At 34.4% G+C, this 22697-nt stretch overlaps 1 protein-coding gene across 1 annotated transcript; it reads left to right on the top strand.

Annotated features, from left to right (window-relative positions):
• Positions 1-13647: 13647 nt before the first annotated feature.
• LOC133287192 (basic leucine zipper 43-like) lies at positions 13648-14254 on the top strand. Its single transcript, XM_061484756.1, has one exon. The coding sequence runs from the start codon at positions 13664-13666 to the stop codon at positions 14252-14254; it is 591 nt and encodes a 196-aa protein (XP_061340740.1). The 5' UTR covers positions 13648-13663.
• The last annotated feature ends 8443 nt before the right edge of the window (positions 14255-22697 follow it).

Genomic DNA, 22697 nt, shown 5'->3' with positions numbered 1-22697 from the left:
ATAATATATATGTAAATATATTAAGAATAAAAATTTTGAATAAAAAATTAAAAGTTTGTTTAAAATTTCAATCATACTAGTATTTCTTCTCAGTTTTATGTAAAATTAATTGAATGATGATATATAACCAAATATATCACTTCTAAAACAAATAAAACTTCTATAACGGTATGAAATTTCTAAAACTATTATTATTTATTTATTATTTATATAGCATTAAACTATTTCGCACAATAAATTTGAAGTCGATGGCTTTTGATTCATTAATTATGTGTAGGAATGTTTAGGGTTGGCAAAACGAGCCAACCCGCGTTCAACTCGAAAAAAATAAGTCGGGTTAGGGTTGACTCGAAAAATAAACGAGTCAGAAAACTCAACCCAACCCGACCCGAGTCAGGTTAGGGTTAGCTCGCAGGTTAGCTCGAAAAAATGAAAAATAAAATAAAATTCCATTGATGCTATAACTTCTAAATTTTTTCCCTAAATTATTAATTCATTTAATATAAAGACATTATACAGATAAACCATAGAAAATTTTTCATTTGGACTTGGACTTATTGGCAGTTGGCACCACATTCACACTGTCAGATATACTATAAAAAGGTCCTTAATGCACGATTTTGGACTTATTGGCAGCTACAGGGTATTTTCGTTTGGAGTCTTTGGAATTGGAATTTTAGATTTTAGCTTTTCACTTTACATTTATTAATTTTTATACTTTTATATTAAAAAAACCATAACCCGTGAGCCAACCCGTTTGACCTGTGGGTTGGCTCGGTCTTTTCCGAGCTGAAACGAGTCGGGCTGACTCGAGTTACTAACTCATTTTCCCTAACCCAACCCGGCTCGTTTTAGTCGGGTTACGAGCTAACCCGAAGGGTTGGCTCAGTTTTGCCAAGGCTAGGTACATTATATGTTAAATATATTTGATGAGTGATTAATTGATTATCTTCTATATATAATCTCAGCAAATAATTAACTGTAAGTAATTAAATTGATTTAACGTCGATTTAACCTCACATATTAGTGAGAAATACGAAAGTAAATGTATGTGTTAAGAAAATCGGACCGGTCTGGCCGGTCGGACCTGTTGGCCCGAAAACTGGCCCATCAATCGGTCCGATTCTTGCAACTAGGGGTGCTAAACGAGGCAGGGGCATCTAGCTCGGCTCGTGAAGGCCTGAGCTTACATGACTAAAATTGGTTGTTGGCACATCCTTGAACTTGTATAAAAGTCCGTTTAATAAAAAGGCCTCAGGCTCCAACTCAAAAGCTCGGCCTTAGAGCCTCTCTGGCCGACCTAATATATTATTTTATATTTTTATTTTATATTTTTTATACTACTTGCAATAGCCCTATCTTTTTTCTCAATCCATTTCATCCCATTTTATTGGTTAAACAGAGTTTTTGAATGATTTTGTTATATATTATGCTGTTTGGATATACCTTGAATTTATGAATATTTATGGAATTACTAATGTTATTGATTATATATTCTGCTTGGATAAATTTTTATTGTCTTATTTTTTTTAAACAGGCTAAACCAGGCTTTTATTTTCTGTAAATAAGACAGGCCACAGGCCAATAATTATATTTATAACAAGTAACAAGGTCAGGCTAACCCATTTAAGTACAGGCTTAGCCTTTTAAGAGTAAAGCTCTCCTCGGCTCGGCTCGGCTCATTAACATTCCTACTTGCAACGAATCGGATATGTTATTGAACCGGTATTGACCCGGTGAACCGATTGTGAACCGCGGTTCAACCGATATTAACTGTCGAACCGGTGGACCGGTTTTATTACTCAAACCGGTTTTGGAAAAAATAATTCCAAAGTTGCAGCACTGGGCTGAGTTTGTTTGCTGGTTAATATGCACTATTTAATATATATATATATATATATATATATATATATATATATATATATATCATATCATTTAATAGAATTATTTAAAAATTGCATGTAGTGGGAATCGAATCCTTGTTGTGAAGATATAAATTGTAGTATTTACCTCTAAGCTACATTTGGTTCTTGGTTCATTTGCACTATTTAAAATATTTATTATATAATTAAGTATAAAATATAAATTTATATACATATCCTGTTCATGCGGTTGAACCAGTGACCCACTAGTTGAACCAGTGACCCACTGATCCGGTACCCCGACCGGGTCGATCACCGGTCCGGGTTTAATAACATTTATGATTTTCTCATTTGATATAGTCCCTCTTATTCATAGTGGCGTAGGATATGGGTGTTCATCAATTGATCCAAACCGATTCAAACCGCAATGATTGAACCGAAAAATCGATAATTGAATAAATCAAAAAAAAAAAACTGCAAAATTTAATTGGATTTGATCGATTTTCCGATTGGTTAATGAAAACCGATCCAATCCAAATCGATCCAATATATTAATTTCTCTCTACCTACTTGGGCATTTCCCCTATCATAACCCAAAATTTTCTAAATTCAAGATTCATTAACCCATCAATTAAACTCAAAAAAAAACTAGTCACATCTCATCAACAAAATTTGATCTATGTAGAGCTTCATATCTCATTGTCCAAAAAAAAAAACTATATTATAGTTTACTGATGCTTTTGTATTTCAATTTTTTTTTTACAAAGCCGATATATACAAAAGATGTTATTTGCACAGTAATCATGAAACAAATTTTAAGATTTTCAAAAAACCGAAAATCGATTCAATCTAAACCGAAAAAATTTGGATTGGATCACATCAGATTTGAAAAAAAATCCAAACCGAATGAAAAATTATATGATTAAACCGAAGAGATTTGATCGAATAATTTTTATTTTCAAAATCGATCCAATCCAGACCGCGAACACCCCTAACGTAGTACGTCCTAGCTAGGCTCAAATGGGTAGCTAATTAATTAATTTTGAAGAATGTTTATAATATAATGGTGGAGATACACAACATTAGTTACGGGTCAAAAAGGAAAATAACATTACTAATGAAGGTAAAATAGAATCGTTAACAAATAAAATTATATCAAAAATTATTTTTAAGAAAATTGGGGGCAGGGGGTTGTGGCCAATGAGCACATCTTTCATATATATGTTGTAGGTACTACCGCCATTGAGAATTATACACCTTCATTTAAACAGTGTTTTTCTCTTTTACATATTACTCTGTGAGCTTAGGTGTTTAATTTTTATGGCCGTTGTATAAAAAACTGGGTAAAAAAAGTAGTATTTTAAAAATTTCCGTGGCGAAGGCCCCCACAAACTCAGCACCCCTAGCTATAATAATTCCCTATAATTGATTATTGTCCGTGACATTTTAAATACCTATAAATAGTGTCGGAAAAAAACCCAATGTTCAACCAAATTTTGTTTTTCATTCTCTATAAGCCATTTTTTTAATGTCTATATATTGCTGGGATCTTGTACACCTCATCAATCAAGTCTTACAATGACTTGTCATTTCACCTTAGAAGAGAACAATAATGATGATAGCATACTTTTCATTGTCACATACGAAAAAATGAAAAAATGTTTGTATATGGCACGCATGGACGTGTGTGTGTAAAGGAAGAGAGAACCTTGGGGAATAATGAAGTGGTGTGGGTCAGTGGGTGGGTACTCTTTAGGGTTTGAGTTGACGGGCTGTGCAATTGGATGATGGGGTGGTGCTGGTGCACTAGGCACCCCCACGCTTGTTTTGCTTTGTTTGTGAAGATTAGGACCCACTTATAAACATTATATCATGTTTCACTTTGTATTGTTATCCTTTCGAACGAGGGTGTGTTGTTTATGGTGTCTGCAATTGGCCATTGCAAGTGATAGATGGTTGGCACAGAAATGTGCAGCCATTAAATCGAGTCCCCCTCCGTACCCAGCACTCTCCGTCTCTTTTGTGGTTCCCTCTTTTTCTATACATCCATATACCATAACCCATTACAGAGAGTGGAAAAGAGCACCATTACAAAATTTGTTTGTTTTCGGTAAGAAACTAAAATTGGTTCTTTTGTTTTTTTGGATTTGATTATTTGGATGACACGTTAGTAAAATTTGTTTTTTTTACATATCTACCAAAAAAAAAATTAGTTTCTTACAAAATCAGTTGGTGTATGTCTGATTGTACGATGAATCTTGTTAGAGAAATATAATATAAAATCATTAAAAGTTTAAGTTATTGAGTTGAAATAATTGTTTATTATGACATCAGAATCTTTGTGATAACGAGATCACAGTTTCAATTCTATCATCTTTCTTTTTTTAGTGAAATTAAATCAATATAAAATTGGTTCGAACAATATCTACATTTCAGGTTCAAAAAAGATTTTTGTTTGAGGGGTGTATCAGAGCCTTTGGATTGAGACTATTGTTTATCAAATATAATTAATTAATGCATCTCTCTTGTCATCAAGAATTTGTCACATATACCTCCCTACTCTATTGAAGATGAGATTTCACCTTAAACTTTTAGGATTAGAAGGGCAATATGTGATTATTTATTCATTTAAAATGTAATAATAATAGGGTATAATTGGAAAATTTGAAAACTTAAAAACTCCGAGCATTAAATGACAAAATTAGGTTGTGGTGCCAACGCATATATATGTAATATGAAAATGTAGGAATCTAGGGCTGCATGAATTTAATAATGAACAAGGACGCCTACTTTTTTACCCTTTATTCTAGTAGCTTTGTTGCTTCCATAGGACATTTGATCCTTTTAGGTACTTGATTGATAGGTTCATGCATGTTATATCATTGACAAGCATATGCCTAAGCTAGTTTCGCCTGGTTTCTAATTAGACTAGGATTACCAGTTCGCTATTTGCTTAATCTGACAATTTTAAGCGATTAGCAAAATCAGGGTTTAAAACATTGGATTCATTGCTTGCTACACTGAAAAATTGTGTGGGAATTATTTTGCGCGTGACATTGAATCACAATATAAATATGAAGCCACTGCAAAAATTATACTGTAAATCATCATCCACGTTAATGATTTGCTTACCACCACTTAAAAAAGGCCAGCTTTTAAAAAGAGGGGAAAAATGTATTTATGTATTGTTTTAAAGACTCTTTGCATATTAATACAAAAAAAAAATGACTCTTTGCATAGAAAAGAATAACTATCGCGTTGCATGAATGCCTCAACCTAACAATGTCGAAGGTTGAAAGGCTTTCAATAACATTATTTCAATAACATGTGCACCCCTATAATACTAAATAGAGGTGCCAATGGTTCCATCCGAACCAAATTTTTTCCTGAATTGAATCTAACTAGTTTAAGTCGATTTGTCTCAAAGAATCCAAATATTTCATTTAATCTGAACCGGTTTTTTTTTTTTTTCCAATCAATTCATATTTCAAAATAATCTTGTCTGATAAGATATCAATCTTATCATATCACTAGTGGATCAAATATTGGGCTCTCAATATTCCCAAAAAGTCTACAATTTTACTCCTATCAAGTTGTTAGGTTAATCTTTAATTTAAATAAAAGAAAATAGAAATATGAAAGGTTTTGTTTTATGGTGTGTCCCTAGGCATATGTTAATGGATAATTACTATTTTAGATTTTCTATGTTAGTCATTATTATTCTTAATCATTTGTTGTTGCTTATAAAAAGCACATTGTAACTCTTGTAAAGTTGCACTTGGCAGAATCAGTAATACAAAGAGGTATATTCAGAGAATTGCTTGTGTGGTTAAGGGTTTGAGAAAAACACCATAAGAGGACCTGTGAATTACAAATTGGTATCAGAGCTTGATATCAATAGAAGGTGTGAGTAATGGTCTGTCAGTGCCCCGCCTAAAAAAAGGCAACTATGAGAATTGGAGCATCCAAATGAAGGCTCTCCTAAGAGCATGTGATAGTTGGAATTTGGTGCAAAATGGGTTCGAAGAACCTGAAACAACAGAAGGATACTCAGCAAACCAACTCAAGCAGTTGAGTTTGTCAAAATCGAAGGATGCAGCAGCACTGTTTATGATGCTTCAAGCTGTTGAAGAGTGCGGTGGTATTGAGAAGATTGGAGGTGCAACAACGGCTAAGGAGGCCTGGGACATATTGGAGACGGTCTACCGAGGTGCTGACCGTGTGAAGCAGGTCAGGCTTCAAACTCTTCGAGGAGAGTTGGAGGGGATGAAAATGAAGGAGACCGAAGAAGTGTCAGATTTCATCACCCGGGTTCAGACCATTGTGAACCAGTTGAAGAGGAATTGAGAGACGTTGGCCGACTCCAGAGTAGTAGAAAAGATTCTGAGGTCGTTGACAGACGACTTCGAGAACGTGGTGTGTGCAATCGAGGAGTCCAAGGACTTGTCTACGCTCTCTGTTGACGAGCTAGCAGGTTCACTTGAGGCGCATGAGCAACGTAAGAAAAAGAAAAAGGAGGAGTCGCTGGAGCAAGCACTCCAGACAAAAGCAACCATTAAGGATGAGAAGGCGCTCTACACTCAGAACATCCGAGGTAGAGGTCGTGGACGAGCTGGACGTGGAAATGGCCGAGGTGGTCGTGGCCGAGGTCATGAGGTGAAAAATGAAGAAAGAGTTGAGCCAAGTCAGCAAAACTGGAGAGGAAGAGGACGTGGCCGAGGTGGAAGAGGCCGGTGGTCAAATCAAAGTAATGTAGAATGTTATAAGTGTGGCAAGTATGGCCATTTTTCAAAGGACTGCAACTCAGACAGATGCTCTAACTGTGGCCGAGTTGGACATTTCGCGAAGGATTGCCGAGATGAAAGGAGAGTTGACAGGACGTCAAATTTTGCTGCAGAAGGAGAGATAAGAGATGAAGGAGTTCTGATGTTGGCACAAGGTGAGACGAGTTCGAAGAGTGAGACGAAGTGGTATTTGGATACCGGTGCCAGTAATCACATGTGTGGTTACAAACATTTGTTCAAAGAATTGAGGACGGTGGAAGCCGGACATGTCTCTTTCGGAGACGCGTCCAAAATTGATGTAAAAGGTCGTGGTACGGTCTGTTTTCTACGAAAAGACGGACGAGTTGGTACAATTTAGGACGTGTATTACGTGCCTGAGCTCAAAAGCAATATTCTGAGCATTGGACAGTTGATGGAAAAGGGCTACTCGGTTCTAATGACAGACCGAGTTCTACTGTTAAAAGATAAGCAAGGGCAGTTGATGCCCGAGTTCAGATGGATAAGAATAGGATGTACAAACTGAAAGTGAGGAACTTGGAGGTCAGCTGTCTACAAGCCGGGGTAGAAGATAGGATGGATTTGTGGCATAGACGTTTTGGACACCTTCATTATGGTGGTCTAACCGAGATGATGAAGAAGAACATGGTGGTAGGACTGCCAAAGATAAACTCTGAAGGAAAGTTTTGTGAGGACTGCGTATTGGGAAAACATGCGAGGAGCCCGTTCCAAAGGATGGCAAGATACCGAGCTAGGCAGCCTATGGATTTGATACATACCGACCTGTGTGGACCCATTACTCTGGGGTCCTTCAGTGGTAAGAAGTATTTTGTAACCTTTATTGATGATTTCAGTCGAAAGACTTGGGTGTATTTTTTAAAAGAAAAATTCGAGGTGCTAGAGGCATTTAGGAGTTTTAAAGTAATGATAGAGAATGGTACTGGGAGGTACATCAAATCGGTACGTTCAGACCGATGTGGGGAGTATGTGTCAACAGCTTTCAAGAAGTATTGCGAAGAACATGGGATAAGGCGGTTCCTGACCGCACCGTACTCGCCCCAGCAAAATGGAGTAGCTGAGAGGAAGAACCGGACTATCCTGGATATGGTCCGATCTATGTTAAAGACGAAGAACATGCCGAAAGAATTTTGGGGAGAGGTCGTGCAATGTGCAGTATATATGCAGAACCTATGTCCGCACTCAAGTGTGAATGATAAAACTCCACAAGAAGCATGGAGCGGTCTAAAGCCATCAGTGGCTCATTTCAAGATTTTTGGTAGTGTTACATATGCACACATACCGGATCAGTTGAGAACGAAACTTGAAGATAAGAGTAAGAAGTTTGTATTCATTGGTTATGATGAGAAGACAAAGGGGTACAAGTTGTTGGATCCCGTCAATAAAAGGATGTTGATAAGCCGAGATGTGAAGGTGAATGAAGAAGATACTTGGGACTGGGGTTGTCCATCCGGGGTGAATGTTGAACCCGGGAAAATGACAATTGAGGTCGGACAACCTTCGTCCCATATCCCAGCTAATCATGAAATCTCTGATGATGAAAAGCAGAGACAACCGAGAATGAGGAGCTTGCAAGACTTGTATGACTCAACTAACGAAGCACACTTGGTATGTTTGTTGGCAGATTCTGAAGAAGTGAGTTTTGAAGAAGCAATCCGAGATGAGAAATGGCAATCAGCCATGGAGGAGGAGATTAAAGCAATAGAAAAGAACAAAACATGAGAGTTTGCCGAGCTGCCCAAAGGAAGTCGGCCCATTGGTGTGAAATGGGTGTACAAGAAGAAAATGAACGCTAAGGGGGAGATCGAAAGATACAAAGCCCGGCTAGTGGCGAAAGGGTATAGGCAAAAGGCCGGCATTGACTATGACGAGGTGTTCACACCCGTAGCAAGAATGGAGACAATCAGGCTGTTGATCTCTCAAGCAGCCCAATTCGGATGGCCGATCTATCAGATGGACGTAAAGTCGGCATTCTTAAATGGAGTACTCGAGGAGGAGGTGTATCTCGAACAACCTTCGGGTTTTATGAAAGTCGGAGAAGAAAGAAAAGTGTTGAGATTAAAGAAAGCCTTATATGGTTTGAAGCAGGCCCCAAGAGCCTGGAACACGAGGATTGATAATTATTTTAAGAATGATGGATTTGAGCAGTGTCCGTATGAACATGCTCTCTATGTAAAGAAGAAAGGAGGTAAAATTTTACTTGTTGCTCTATCTGTTGATGATCTGATTTTCTTGGGTAATGATGAAGGAATGATTCAAGATTTTAAGAAGAAAATGACGAAGGAGTTTGAGATGACGGATCTCGGTCTGATGAGATATTTTCTTGGTTTGGAGGTTAGACAAGATGAATCCGAGATCTTCGTCTCTCAGGAAGCCTATGCAAAAGGAATTTTAGAGAAGTTCAAAATGAGTGATTGCAACCCGATTTCAACGCCAATGGAACCCGGTTTGAAACTCTCAAAGTATGATGGAGGAGAGAGAGTGGATCCGAGTATTTACCGGAGTCTAGTTGGAAGTCTGAGATACTTAACATGTACAAGGCCAGATCTGTGTCTGAGTGTTGGGATCATAAGTCGATTTATGGAAGACCCGAGGTACACTCACTGGAAGGCGGCTAAGAGAATTCTGAGATATGTGAAGGGAACAATCTCACAAAGACTTCATTACTCGAAGTCGGACAAATACAAACTGACGGGTTATTCAGACAGTGATTGGTGCGGAGATGTTGATGATAGAAAGAGCACGGCTGGCTATGTGTTCTTCATGGGAAACACGGCGTTTACTTGGGTGTCGAAGAAGGAACCTATTGTTACCCTGTCTACATGTGAAGCCGAGTATGTTGTGGCATCTTGGTGTGTTTGCCATGCAATATGGCTGAGGAATTTACTAAGCAAGCTGGAGCAAGAGCAAGTCGGCCAAACCGAAATTCGAGTTGACAACAGATCAGCGATCGAGTTAGCAAAGAACCCGGTCAATCATGAAAGAAGTAAGCATATTGATGTCAGATTCCATTTCATCCGGGATCAAGTAAAAGAAGGAAAGGTGGAGCTCACTCATGTTGCAAGCCAAGATCAAGTTGGAGATATTTTTACAAAGCCCCTGCCGACGTTGTTGTTAGAAAATCGTAAGAAGAAGATGGGCATGAAGGACGGTAGAGATATTAAAGATTAAGGGAGAGTTTTGTTAGGTTAATCTTTAATTTAAATAAAAGAAAATAGAAATATGACGAGTTTTGTTTTATGGTGTGTCCCTAGACATATGTTAATGGATAATTAATATGTTTAGATTTCCTATGTTAGTCATTATTATTTTTAATCATTTGTTGTTGCTTATAAAAAGCGCATTGTAACTCTTGTAAAGTTGCACTTGGCAGAATCAGTAATACAAAGAGGTATATTCAGAGGATTGCTTGTGTGATTAAGTGTTTGAGAAAAACACCATAAGAGGACCTGTGAATTACACAAGTAACACATTTATAAATAAGAAGTTAAGTCAACCAAATACATATTCTGAACTCTATACTTTCTTAGTTGTCATTATACATACACATCTTTGACTATGCCTATGCGTTATTATTATTATTATTATTGTGTACATGATCTAGTACTCTTTGCAATGTTTCTTCCATAAACCCCTATAAGAGTATAAATCCTAAATACAATTACCAACTATCAGTTAGACATCCCCATTTTTTTTTTGCTTCAAAACGATATTATATGAATTTGGTAAATGAGGACATAAGATAAGGAAGGTTATTATTAAAAAAACGAAATTGATGAAGAAAATATTGTAAATTTCGTATTGGATGGAGGAAAAAGGCATTTCCGTACACCTTGCACAATTTTTGGCCAAACTTGTAGACAGCTGAATAGTGCTGTCATGTTTATTTCAACTTTTCCTTTTTCTGACTTTTATAGCCAGTGTAGAGATGAGTATATGCAGGCCACCAATTTCATGGAAATGGTGTGCACTGTGTGCTTCTAAACCTTAACATGACCCTTGCCTCAAAAGGACACAACCTATTTGGAAAAAGACAAGAGAGGTTCTTGTCAATAATGTGCTGATAATTAATGATCATCTTCTGCTATAGTTATTACTCCAAGCTTTTGGGTTATAATTTTCAAGGTAAAAGGTATGTATCGCCCATGAAGCGTATTCAACATTTTATACAATATTAGTATATCTTGTTTGAAGCAGATTTTGAGCAAATTTTGTGGATCTCAATCAAACCTCACTTATGTAATTGTTTATCATGTTTTCAACTTTTAGAGTAGATTTATATATGCACATTAACTGCCAGTCTGCCACCTTTCAAATCTCCTGAATAATGCTAGCTAGTTGTCGTTCGATTAAAGCCGGAAGCTTTGGCAGTGCAGAGTGGAAGAAATAATGGAAATTGTTGCCTAACTCTTAGATTATTCAATTTTATTCTCGATTTACTTTAATTCTTATCCTGTAAGTCTTAATGAACTTTAAGCTTGTAACTATTAAGTAAATGTTTGATTTCCTATAATCATGATTATTTCACAAAAGTTAAATTCTGATGTACTTTAAGGATATATATATAGGATTCGACTATCATGCCGTTTACTTTGGAATAATATCTTCATACTATAAACTTGCATACTACTAACATTGTTTTTGTGGTGGACATTAAAAGATCCTTGGAAAAATATTGCTTGCTCTGCACATGGAAGGAACAAAGTTATCTAATTAAACCAACAAAACTAGCCACAAATAAACGTAACAGTGTATGATTAGTTTTGTTTTTGGTTTTCTAGAATTGTGGTTTCACGGTGATAGAAGATAGCCCCTTGATTTACATAATGGCAAAGCACTATGATACCTTTACTAGGAATTTATAAAGTATGATGGACTAAAGAAGGAACTTCCATATAAATTCCAACACATGATGACCTTTCAGAGATGGTTTATCTGGAATGTTCTTTTATTGTACTTCACCACCACCTTTTTATTTTTATTTTTCTTATTTTTCCTTTTACAAACTATATTGTACTTCACCCTTATCAAATTGGTTAGTGGGGAATCACCTAATAAGTTTACGGCAATACTTTTTTGTTGTTATCGGATAAAAACATTGCTTATGTTATTTTACCTATTTTTTTTTTTTGCTTATTTTTTTTATCACTTTAAAACATCATTAGATTAAAATTTCAAGAATAGAGAAAAAGATAAATGTTAGTTAATATTCTGATCTAATAGTATTTTAAAATGATAGACAAAGATAGACAAAAAAAATGATGATAGATAAAATAACCTATCCTTTACAGTAGAACAATATTGCCTAAGTTTAAGCTGTTAAAATGCAGTAATATAAGTATAACCGCTCCAATCCTAGAAAATAAGAGAAGACCCTGCACGGATGGTACATCTACAGAATAAAACAATAATATTTGCGTTCGTAAGTTGCTGCCTAGTCTCTTAGATTTGCCAAAACTTTTTGGATCTAATCTTTGGAGATATATATATATATTTTTTTTTATCTTATCATGCAAGTGGGCCATGAGGAGGGACAGATTAGTAAAATAACTAAACTATTATCAAGAACAATTTATATTATGCATATCAAAAAGATACTGCCACTTTTTGTTACCTTGAACGATATCGGATTAATAAGGTATTTTAGGCAACTAAAATGGGAGCATAAAAAGTTAAAGTACTATTTTAGAGAAGCAAACAGATATGTCAACTCCTGATATGTTGTGAACTCCATCAAGGTGTTGAATGAACCTTATGCGATGAAGACCCTCAGGAAAAATGATGGTTACTACAGTGTTCTTGAGACATCTGTAATACCATAAACGAGTTCTAATAAGTGCTTCTGGCCTCATGCATATAGTGCTTTTTAGTTCTTATCCAATCAATTTGGAGGAAGCTTAACGTAAAGGATCAAAATTCAAAAATAAGATAGAAAGGAAAAGCATACTGAAAGCAAGTCATATTTATATGGGCAATGGGTTCAAATAGCTATCATCGAATAATTTGTTTATAGCTGAATTTTTAATTAGAATTGTTATAAGGTAACACTACATGAACATAAATTTAAGAGAACATTAGTTTTACCACAATAATGACCTTGTAGAGTTGTATCTACATGTAAGCTCCAAAGAACATAAATAAACTGGTAATCAGAAAGCCAAGGAGTGTGATGAAACTCACACTGACTGTTTGTGTAATGCTTTGCCTTGCTCTGTTTAATAGAATGTTTACATGATGAAATGACAGGAATTTAGGTACAAGATGTTATAAAAAAAAAACACTACTCCAACATAGGTCCCTTCAATCCATATATGTTAGTGGCTCATGAGTCATCAAAATTATAATAATAATGACCATCAAATATCAATTGCAACTTTTAAACTGGCATTCATTGCGTCATCTATCATAAGGAATTATTGGCTGCAAGAGTTTTCAATTTTCAAAAATGCTTCTGAAATTGGGTAGGGACCTCAAGAGAAAACTCTCCTGGGATTGACTTTGACACCATTTATGATGTACCTCTTTTCCTTATCTTTGCCACTTTTCGTTTAAAATTAAAATTAGAATTTAAGCACCATCCTCCCACTGCATCATCCATTTTCCTCTTTTATCATAGGCTGTATCTGGTGCCAAAAGTTTCAAATCATAAATTTCCATTACAGCATATTGGCAATGACTAATGTCAGCATAGAACCATAGATAATAGATTACATACAGTAATAATACACATAATGACATAAGGCACATAGCATATAACCCAAAAATGTTATATGATAAAAAGGGGTGATCTTTTCCGGGATGCATCTCATACCACATGCATATATGCATTAGAAGCACTTTCCCAATAATTGTTAAATTTGTGCTCATGTAAGCCCTGGCACTGTGACTCTTTGCTAAACTGGCCCACTTTTCTGGTCCTTATCTTCCTATAAATTCCACTCCTTTCTCACACAGCATATCTTCAACACCACCCTTAAGAGTATCATATTGTGAATTCCAACCATGGTTCCCAGTGAGATCAGAGGAGTCCATTATCTAGCACCTGAAAATCCATTCCTAGTTCCACCAAACTTTGGCTTGCTACAGAGTGATATTCCAAACCTTCATCTGAATAGCCTCTTAACCAGCTTGCCAAACTGCCACTTCCCATCTTCAGGCCATGAATTTGTTCCTCCTTCATGCCTCAGCAGCAACTCAACTTCTGATGAAGCTGATGAACTTCAATTCAACGTCATCGATGAAAGAAAGCAAAGGCGAATGATATCTAACAGAGAATCTGCACGCAGATCAAGGATGAGGAAGCAAAAGCACTTGGATGAACTGTGGTCACAGGTGGTTAGACTAAGAACTGAGAATCACAACCTTATTGACAAACTGAACCATGTTTCTGAGTCCCATGACCGAGTTGTTCAAGAGAATGCACGCCTCAAGGAAGAAACTTCTGATCTTCGCCAAATGCTAGCAGACATGCAAATTGGAAACTCTTTTGCTTGCACCTTGAGAGATTTTGATGAGGTTCCATGTAACACATCTCAACTCAAAGCTGAATCATCAAACCAATCTATTACTTCTGCGGACTTGATTCATGAATGAAGCTATTTCCCACTATAAAAATATTACTTTATGTTCCTTCTTCTTAATGTAGATGTTTATGATCCAATTGCTGCCTCCATTATTGGAGCTGTATGAGTTTAGAGGCATATATATATAAAATAACAACTCTAGAGGTTCTTTACTTGGCTTCATTATAGTATTAAGAAATTTACGTTTAATTCCATATGTGCTTTACTTTGTAGGTGATTAAGCAGTGTCCCAGGCCTGACTGAATATGACACTATGAGTACCTATCACGAAATCAACAAAACGAAATGGTGTCTATAAACCCCATAATGAAAATGTAACAGTTATTATAGAAACATATGAAAGGCCACAAATAAAATAAAATTAAAAAAAGGAGGAAAAGAAAAACTTAATGGGAAACAAAACAATTCATTTCTGCATTAAGAAGTAGGCATATATACTTTTGTCTTTTGTAGGACCGTGGGGGCAAGAGCAGGTGAGGAATGAGCTATGCACGTGCAAAGGTAAAACAAGGTATCATAAATCTGAAAGAACACCCAAAAGGGTGTCCATTGTTGCAGAGAGTAACAGGGCCAATACGACAAATGCTTGTGGAAGTGCTGGTGGTAGTGGATCATCATGCAATGACTACCACAATAAGCAAAACATGTAATCAAAAGGGTATCCACCAAAACAGAAAACTGTTCTAAGGGCATCAACCCCAACTTTCATTCTTGTCACTAATATTGTGTATTATATAATCAAGTGGAGCCTATACTTCAGGTGTTGCTTGAAATAGTACACTATCATGTATTCCAAAAAAAAAAAAAAAAATAGTACACTATCTTTAACAAAGCGACAAGGAACTGCATCAGCAAGCCCCAGCAGCAATTCTATCCAGTTTTCCACCCTTTTTAAATTGTCAAATTGTGTCTATGCTTTTGCAGGTGTATGATCTAAACATTCACTAACACATAAAAGACAGTTTCTGCGTTAGGTTGGAGATTTGCTTAAATCTTAAAAGGATGACAAAATAAATCAGACAAGATAAACATGAATTAACTTAGGTGGAAGAAGCGTGTGGCATCATAATGACTGTATTGTTGACATGCGAATCTTGATAGCATTAAATGCAAATCTTGCAGCTTTTTGACAAATTGTCAAATCATGTCACGTTGTTGTTGGAATGCTTGCCAATCTTCAAGAAGAGTCAATACCACGAATGTAAAAAATTTAAACTTCAAAATATTAGCATAGTATAAGTGTTGCGAGTAAAAAGGGGTTTGAAGAAGATTATAGAAAAATAATAGATAAGATTAACTAGTAGGGTAAAGGATAAGGATCACGTGAAAACTATTCTGTAGAGACATAGAATTTTTTATTTTTTTTACTTTATAATTATATGGGTTTCACTATATAATTGTGAAAGTAGTAGAAGATATTTTATATAGTGATAAGGTCTGATAGTATAAGGTTTAATTGTATAAGATCTGATTGAATTTTAATACTATCCAGCCTTGGTACGGTATTGTATAAAATAATATATTGTATGAGATAATATCATCTAGTATTTAATAATGCATTGTATATATACTATCAGGTCTTATCCTATACTATGTACCAAACAAGTCCCGAAGCCCCTAAGAATTATTCTTTTCACGTGTTTAAATTTAAATTGTTGTTACTATTGACTCTTTGTATTACATTTTATTTAAAATAAATGGAACCGCTCTAAAATAAGAAAGAAAATTGGGGGAGAGATTTTGAGGAGGATGTAAGTTTATGACTGAACCTCCATTTAATTCTTGTGCTCTATTGTTGATGCTTATTATTTTTTAGGTTATTTATAGTTAATAATAACTAAAGTAATCAGTTTTTGTTTTTTTAATAATAATTTCCCCATTTTCAATTTCCAAAATGTCATAAAACCTTCAATTAAAAAAGCATTATGTGATTACCAAAAAACAAAAAAAAAGCATTATGTAAATATTATATAAAATTTAATCACATGGATTGTATTTTACTATTTTATTTTTACTCTCACAGAACTCGGGCATGAGTCATACTTGATAGTGACTTGGATGCACTTCCTGTGTTGCGTTTTATGTTCAAATGACTTCTCTTCTTTCTCATTTGCTCTTTCTTCCAAGTTCTTATTTATTGGGTCGTTCCCTTCATCTGTCACATAAAGTATCAACAAAGTATAGTAAAAGGAATCAATTATGACATATCTCTATGTTGCCTGTCATGCTTAAGATTATATAAATGTAAGGCCCGGCCTGTTCTACTTCTCGAGCCCAATTAGCAAAGCAGCAATATTTCTTCGTTACTATGTTCATTCCTCTAAATGAACTTGATGTTGGAAAAGAAAAATTGGTTCAGTGAATGCAAATTTTAATAGATCGAATGCATTTATATGTTAACGAATCATCATCGTTACACAATTATAAAGGATATGCCTTTTCGAACAAAGATGCACATGGATTTCTTTGGTTGTAATGTCTCCTCGTATAATCTTCCAAACTATTTTTTTTTTATATATAATGGTGGCACTTAAGGGTGATAAACGAGTCAGGAGCCTTTCACTCGGCTCGTGAAGGTCTGAGCTTACATGCCTAATATTGATTGTTGGAACCAGACTTTGACTTGTATAAAAGCTCGTTTAGTAAAAAGGCATCAGGCTCCCATTCAAAAGCTCGGCCTTGGAGCTTATCAGGCTGGCCTAGTATATTAATTTTTATTTTTATTTAATTTTTTATATCATTTGTAATAACCCTCTTTCTCCTCTCAATCCATTTCGCCTATATTTTATTAGTTAAACATACTTTTTGAATGATTTTGTTCTATATTATGCTGTTTGGATATACATTGAATTTATAAAATTACTAGTGTTGTTGATTGTATATTTTGTTAGGATAAATTTTTGTTGTCTTATTTTTTTCTAACAGACTAAATCAGGCTTTTATTTTTTTGTAAATAAGGTAGGCCACAAGCCGATAATTATATTCGTAACAGGTAACAGGCTTGGTAAAGTCGATACATTTAAACACAGGCTTAGCCTTTTAAGACCAAAGCTCGGCTCGGTTCGACCCGTTAACACCCCTAGTAACACTGTGATTCGAATTTATATTCTCATGCAAATAATCAAAATCCCTCGTTACTAGACTAATTCTAATAATTTATCTTTCAAATTATTTTCAAACTAGGGGATCCTAATAGTTTATCTTTCAAATTATTTTCAAACTAGGGGATGTGTGTCGATACTTCAGTTTTCAATCTTGATCTAACCATAACAGCTAATGAGTATTTATATGGGTAACAATAAAACTTAACCCTGAATTTTTTGGATTGTTGGTATGTGACTTGAATCTTCTATAGTGTCACCAATTACATGTGAAGAGAGTAAATAATTTACATTGCATTTCAACCTGTTTCCGAGCTATATCACGTTTTGTAAAGTAAATCACATGGAAAATTGTGCATATTGCACAAAATAAGTTTAGACCATATAAAAACAATGAGTTTTATTTCTAAGAAAAATTATATCTCTTATTTTTACTTCAATTTTCGTATTCTATTTTTTTTTTTAAATAAAGTGGGTCTCATCATTTGTTGTGAGAGTTATAGAGAAAATTTATTTTATGTGACATAAAAAAAAAAATTCAAAAATAATACCATATAAAACTAATTAACACATGCCTCTGAATATATCATTGACTTCAGACTTTAAACATTATTAGCTTAATTCAAATTCCACACGCAACACGACTCATTTTTATTTTTAAATTTTCTCAAGGTATTTGTTGGCCGATAACAGAAGATTAATTCTTTCGAAATGGATTTTATCTCTATCAATAAAGTCATTTCCATATATATACTTAGAGATCGAACTTCTATCAATATGATTAATGGATTCAGCGATTTATCAATTATGGCACACTTTATTGGTCAACCCAACGAAACACGGACTCGCAATTTTTTTTGAATTGTGCGTGTCGGACACGTGTCCGACACGGACATGCTCCGACAGGCTCAGACACGCGTCCGACATGCGGTCAATATTTTGGGACACGTGGTCAACTCTCAGACACACTTCGACACATTTTTCGACACGTAGTCAACTTTTTCGGACACGTGGTCACTGCTCGGACACGTTTTTTTTTTTAGTCTTAATTTTATTTTATTAATTAAAAATAAAAAAAATCATTTATAAATCAATTTTTTTTCTGTTATGAAATTTGACATGAAAAATTAACAAGGTACAGAAAATTATTTTTGTTTATATTTATATTATGAAATTTGAATATTTGATTGGTTATATGACTTATTATGGACTGTTATATCTATTAAAGATAAATTATATTATATATATTAAAAATATTATTTAATATCAAAACATGTCCCAACGTATCAAAATATACCATTTTTTAAAATTAACGTGTCGGCATATCATGTCGTGTCCCGTGTCAACGTGCGCTCCATCATAGGGTCAACCAACCCATTTGTGAAAGAAGATAAGCCATACAAATTTGTCAAAGCAATTAATCCAGTGGTATTATCTCAACCACAAGTCATAATTAGGTATATAGCCCTTTTTGTCGGCATAATTTTTATGCGTTCTCCATTCTCCACTTCTCTTCAATTTAAAGTTCTCAAAAAGCACCTTACTTTTCATCTGCTTTCTTTGAAACAGTTGCACCAATAAACATTGTTGGAGCTGCTGTTAGAATTCAAAATGGTTTCTTGTAATACCTAGAGATATAAATGGCTAAGGTCTTCCTTGATCTTAGTGAGATATCAGTGTCTAATCTCACTTAAATATTTTTGCAATATATATATATATATATAAACTTGAAACATTTTTGTTCACACAAGCCCGACAGTCACATACTATTTTCATATACCATTCTCAAGTTTTTCTCTTAACTCTAAACCCATGATAATGACATTCTTGAGGACTAAAAGCATTCTCCATTCTTCAGCTGCTACGCCAAGATCCAACATTAAGTGTCATCATTAACAGTCCCTACCTTTTAGCCACTTGTCTGCAACCATTTTCAATCTATGAACTAATATGCGCTCTGAAAAAGACAGCCACCAGTTGTGCTTACGAATTTTAAGTCTCAGCTACAAGCTTAAAGATCCTGACATTATTAACAATGATATACCTAAACTGCTTGATTAACCAATGGCCTAAATACAAAAAGGTCCAATTTTCGCAAGCATTAATACTTCAGAGCTTGGGTTGGCACCATTATCTGGTATATTTGTCATCCTTATAAAAAGCAGAAGCAAAAAGTGGGTGAGACTTAAAAATTGATAAAATTGCTTTGTTGTGAGTGAAAGGTCATGGATTTAAATTCGAAAAACAAACTCTATTTAAATATGTAAAGGTAAGCACTCACACCACTCTTGCTTGCTAGTCGAGGTTTAACTGGAGGCGGTTATATTCTTTATCTATATCAAAAAGCAAACAGCGGGCGCAAAAAAGAAACATCCTTTTCACATTGCTGAAATTGTATTCCAAAGAGATAACACTTCTCTGAGTGACAACGTGATCCTTAATGAACAGTGTGAACAGCAAAAACAAAAGCAAAAAATTGCAAAATCAAGGCCCATTGATATCTTGGGTGTAGACATAATCCGTATGAGCAACCATTGATCTTTTAACCACACATTCAGTGCTGTCTAGTTCCTTGCAAGCACCAAAATCATCATTGAGCCCTGTCTGCTCCTACATAGGCCAAGGAAATAGTCAAATAAGGTGTGTACACTACAGTGTGCATATGCTCCAGAGCACTGAACAAAAACATGAATATAGTATGTAACTGAACAAAACAGCTTATGAAAGAGCCCACTTACAAGTGACAATGTTATATGGGAAGAAGAAACTGGTCTTTGAGAAACAGAATCTGGACTAATAGAGCTGAACATGGACCGGCCTTCAGCAACTTTGAGTAGAAGAATGGAGAGAATGAAGAATGTGATGCACTTTGCCATTTGGTTAGCTCTTCAATATGCATAAAACCGTAGCACATACAAAGAGAATGAGGGAATAACTTGAAAGGCTGAAAGAGAGTAAAGTAAGATAAAAAGAAGTGAAAGACCATGAATTGTGTTGAAAACTGCGGAGACTGAATCTTTCTTTGGTGGAAAGTTGTCAAGTTCCATGAGTAAGCATTGAAACCATGCAACCAAAAAGTCAAATGCAAATTCAATACCCCATTAATTTAATTGTTCTGTCTTTCTAGGAAGCATCAATATTTAATGGAGAGACATTATATTGAGAACTGAGAAGTGAGAACCGTTACCCCGTTTCTTTCATGGTTATTCTTTATTTTCTTGTGATGAGGTGCAAGCTGTTCTGGTAAGTCTAGTTTAGGATAAATTAACACGCTCACTTGTTGATGTTGGGGGTGTCTTGCTGTTTTTGCTGATAAAATGTTTTTATTTAAGACTATCATTTAATCTTACATTATAAACTTAATTTAGTAAAACTTACAAGATCAACTTTAATACTTCATACTAATTCCAATCCTTAAATATTCTTTCAAATATTATAAGCTGAGTTCATTTTGTAACTACAAAGTATGCTAATCGGGACTAAAAGCTGAGTTCATTTTAATTACATCTAATTTTGATAGTTGATTCAATTCGTGTCTAATTGCTTATATTACTTATAAATTAGAATCCATATATGCAAGCATATAGATTAGTTAATTAGTGTATGTCAATTGTAACCGTTAAATATAAATACATCTATCAGTATAGTGTTTCTTTATATGGTTTTATAAGAGTTATGTTGTAGGAAAAGTGATTGTGTTATGTTATAGAGATTCGTTTTGCGTGCCCAAGTTTTTTTTTTTCTTTTTGGTTTCAAAAATTACGGATTCTACAAAATGTTGTGTGTGTAGGAAAGTTGTTGTGATCATGTTAAATAATAGATGCAAAACCCTTCTTTATAATTATATATGAAAGTTGAAAGTATAATTAAACATTAAAGGAAATAATCTCCTTTATAATATTATTAGTTTATTGATCAATACTATCGTGTGTGTCAATTAAAAATTTTAGTTTTTGTTACAAATTAATATTAACGAATATTTATAGAACCTACACTTGTACAAAGGCTAGGTCGATCAAGGTGTTTTTTTATAAAGGGGAATATAAAAAAATAAAAAAAATAAAGCAAGATTAAAGTAAAAAAAATATACCTATTTTAACAGGTGGGTGTACTGAATTACATATACCGGTTGTACCGAAAGTTTGCTGCTTGCAATGAACATGCATATTTAAATTTCAGGAAAACAACTTAATTTTATAAAGAGACCGTGTAAGCTCGTGTTCCTGTAGTGGAATAGGGATTAGTCACAATGTCTCATGAATAGTTCAAAGTGAACATTTGTGTTTCTAGTTCTTTGTAAATTAACAAGTGATATTAATTCCGGTCTCTGACCGGACTCGTTCACTCGAAAATCGGTAAATTGGCAAAACAATCAATTTAAGTCAGTGGATTGAGCATGTAATTGATCCGGTGAGAACTACTTTGACTCGGCGAAGTTTTGATAAAAACCGATAACGTAATTGGTTTTTTTAAAACCAATTAAACTAGTGGGTATGTAATTTTCATTTTTTTTTAGAAAAAATTGTTAAATGTTGTGTTTTACTGTTTTTACTTTTTATACTAGTATCAGCAATCAAAATCCCTAAATTGTTATATATATACGGGTTGAAATTTTTTTCTTTTTCTTTTTTTAAACTTCCATGGAACCCATGCTATTGTCTTTGTACAGGAATGAGTTGACATTTTTCTGTAACATAAGAAAGTTTTAACTCTTTTATATATATATATATATGGGTTTATCATTTCTCAAGTTGTTTCAGATAATTTTATCTATGGCTATTAAATCATAACGGTACAAAGATAGATCAACGAATAAAAAGAGAGAGAAAAAAAAGGAATCATAACCATTCAAAGATGAATCAATTAATATAAAAAAAAAAAAAAAAACGACATAGTTTTGGAATAGCCGGAGATAAACTTATGTTGCTTGAGAAATATTTTTCCCTATATATATATATTTAGGGATATATTTTTCTCATGTTGTATCAGATAAATTATCTCATGCAATACATAAAAGAGTCGGTCGAATTCACTTTTTTTCTTTCTCTCTTTTCTTTTTAGTGGATCTCACTCACTTTTTTATGTGTTACATGATGTCTCATGCAATATGAGAAAAACATTTTCCATATATTTAAATATTTAAATATTTTTGTGAAATTTTGAATATAAAATATAAATTCATTTATATTTATCCGAGTCAACTGGTGTAACTAATAATCCATTAATTCAACCCGAGTACTCGACGGAGTGGAATATAAACATCTATTTGTAATTATATAATTCTTTTGTCATATGCACCAGTTGCAATACTTTCTTTTTTTTTTTTATATCCAGTGAGTAATTTCAAATAAT

Source organism: Gastrolobium bilobum, unplaced genomic scaffold, assembly GCF_033153095.1.
Source record: "Gastrolobium bilobum isolate Gb01-03AN ecotype WA unplaced genomic scaffold, APGP_CSIRO_Gbil_v1 utg3288, whole genome shotgun sequence".
In the NCBI taxonomy this organism is placed as follows: domain Eukaryota; kingdom Viridiplantae; phylum Streptophyta; class Magnoliopsida; order Fabales; family Fabaceae; genus Gastrolobium; species Gastrolobium bilobum.
This window is presented reverse-complemented; position numbering and strand designations above follow the sequence as displayed.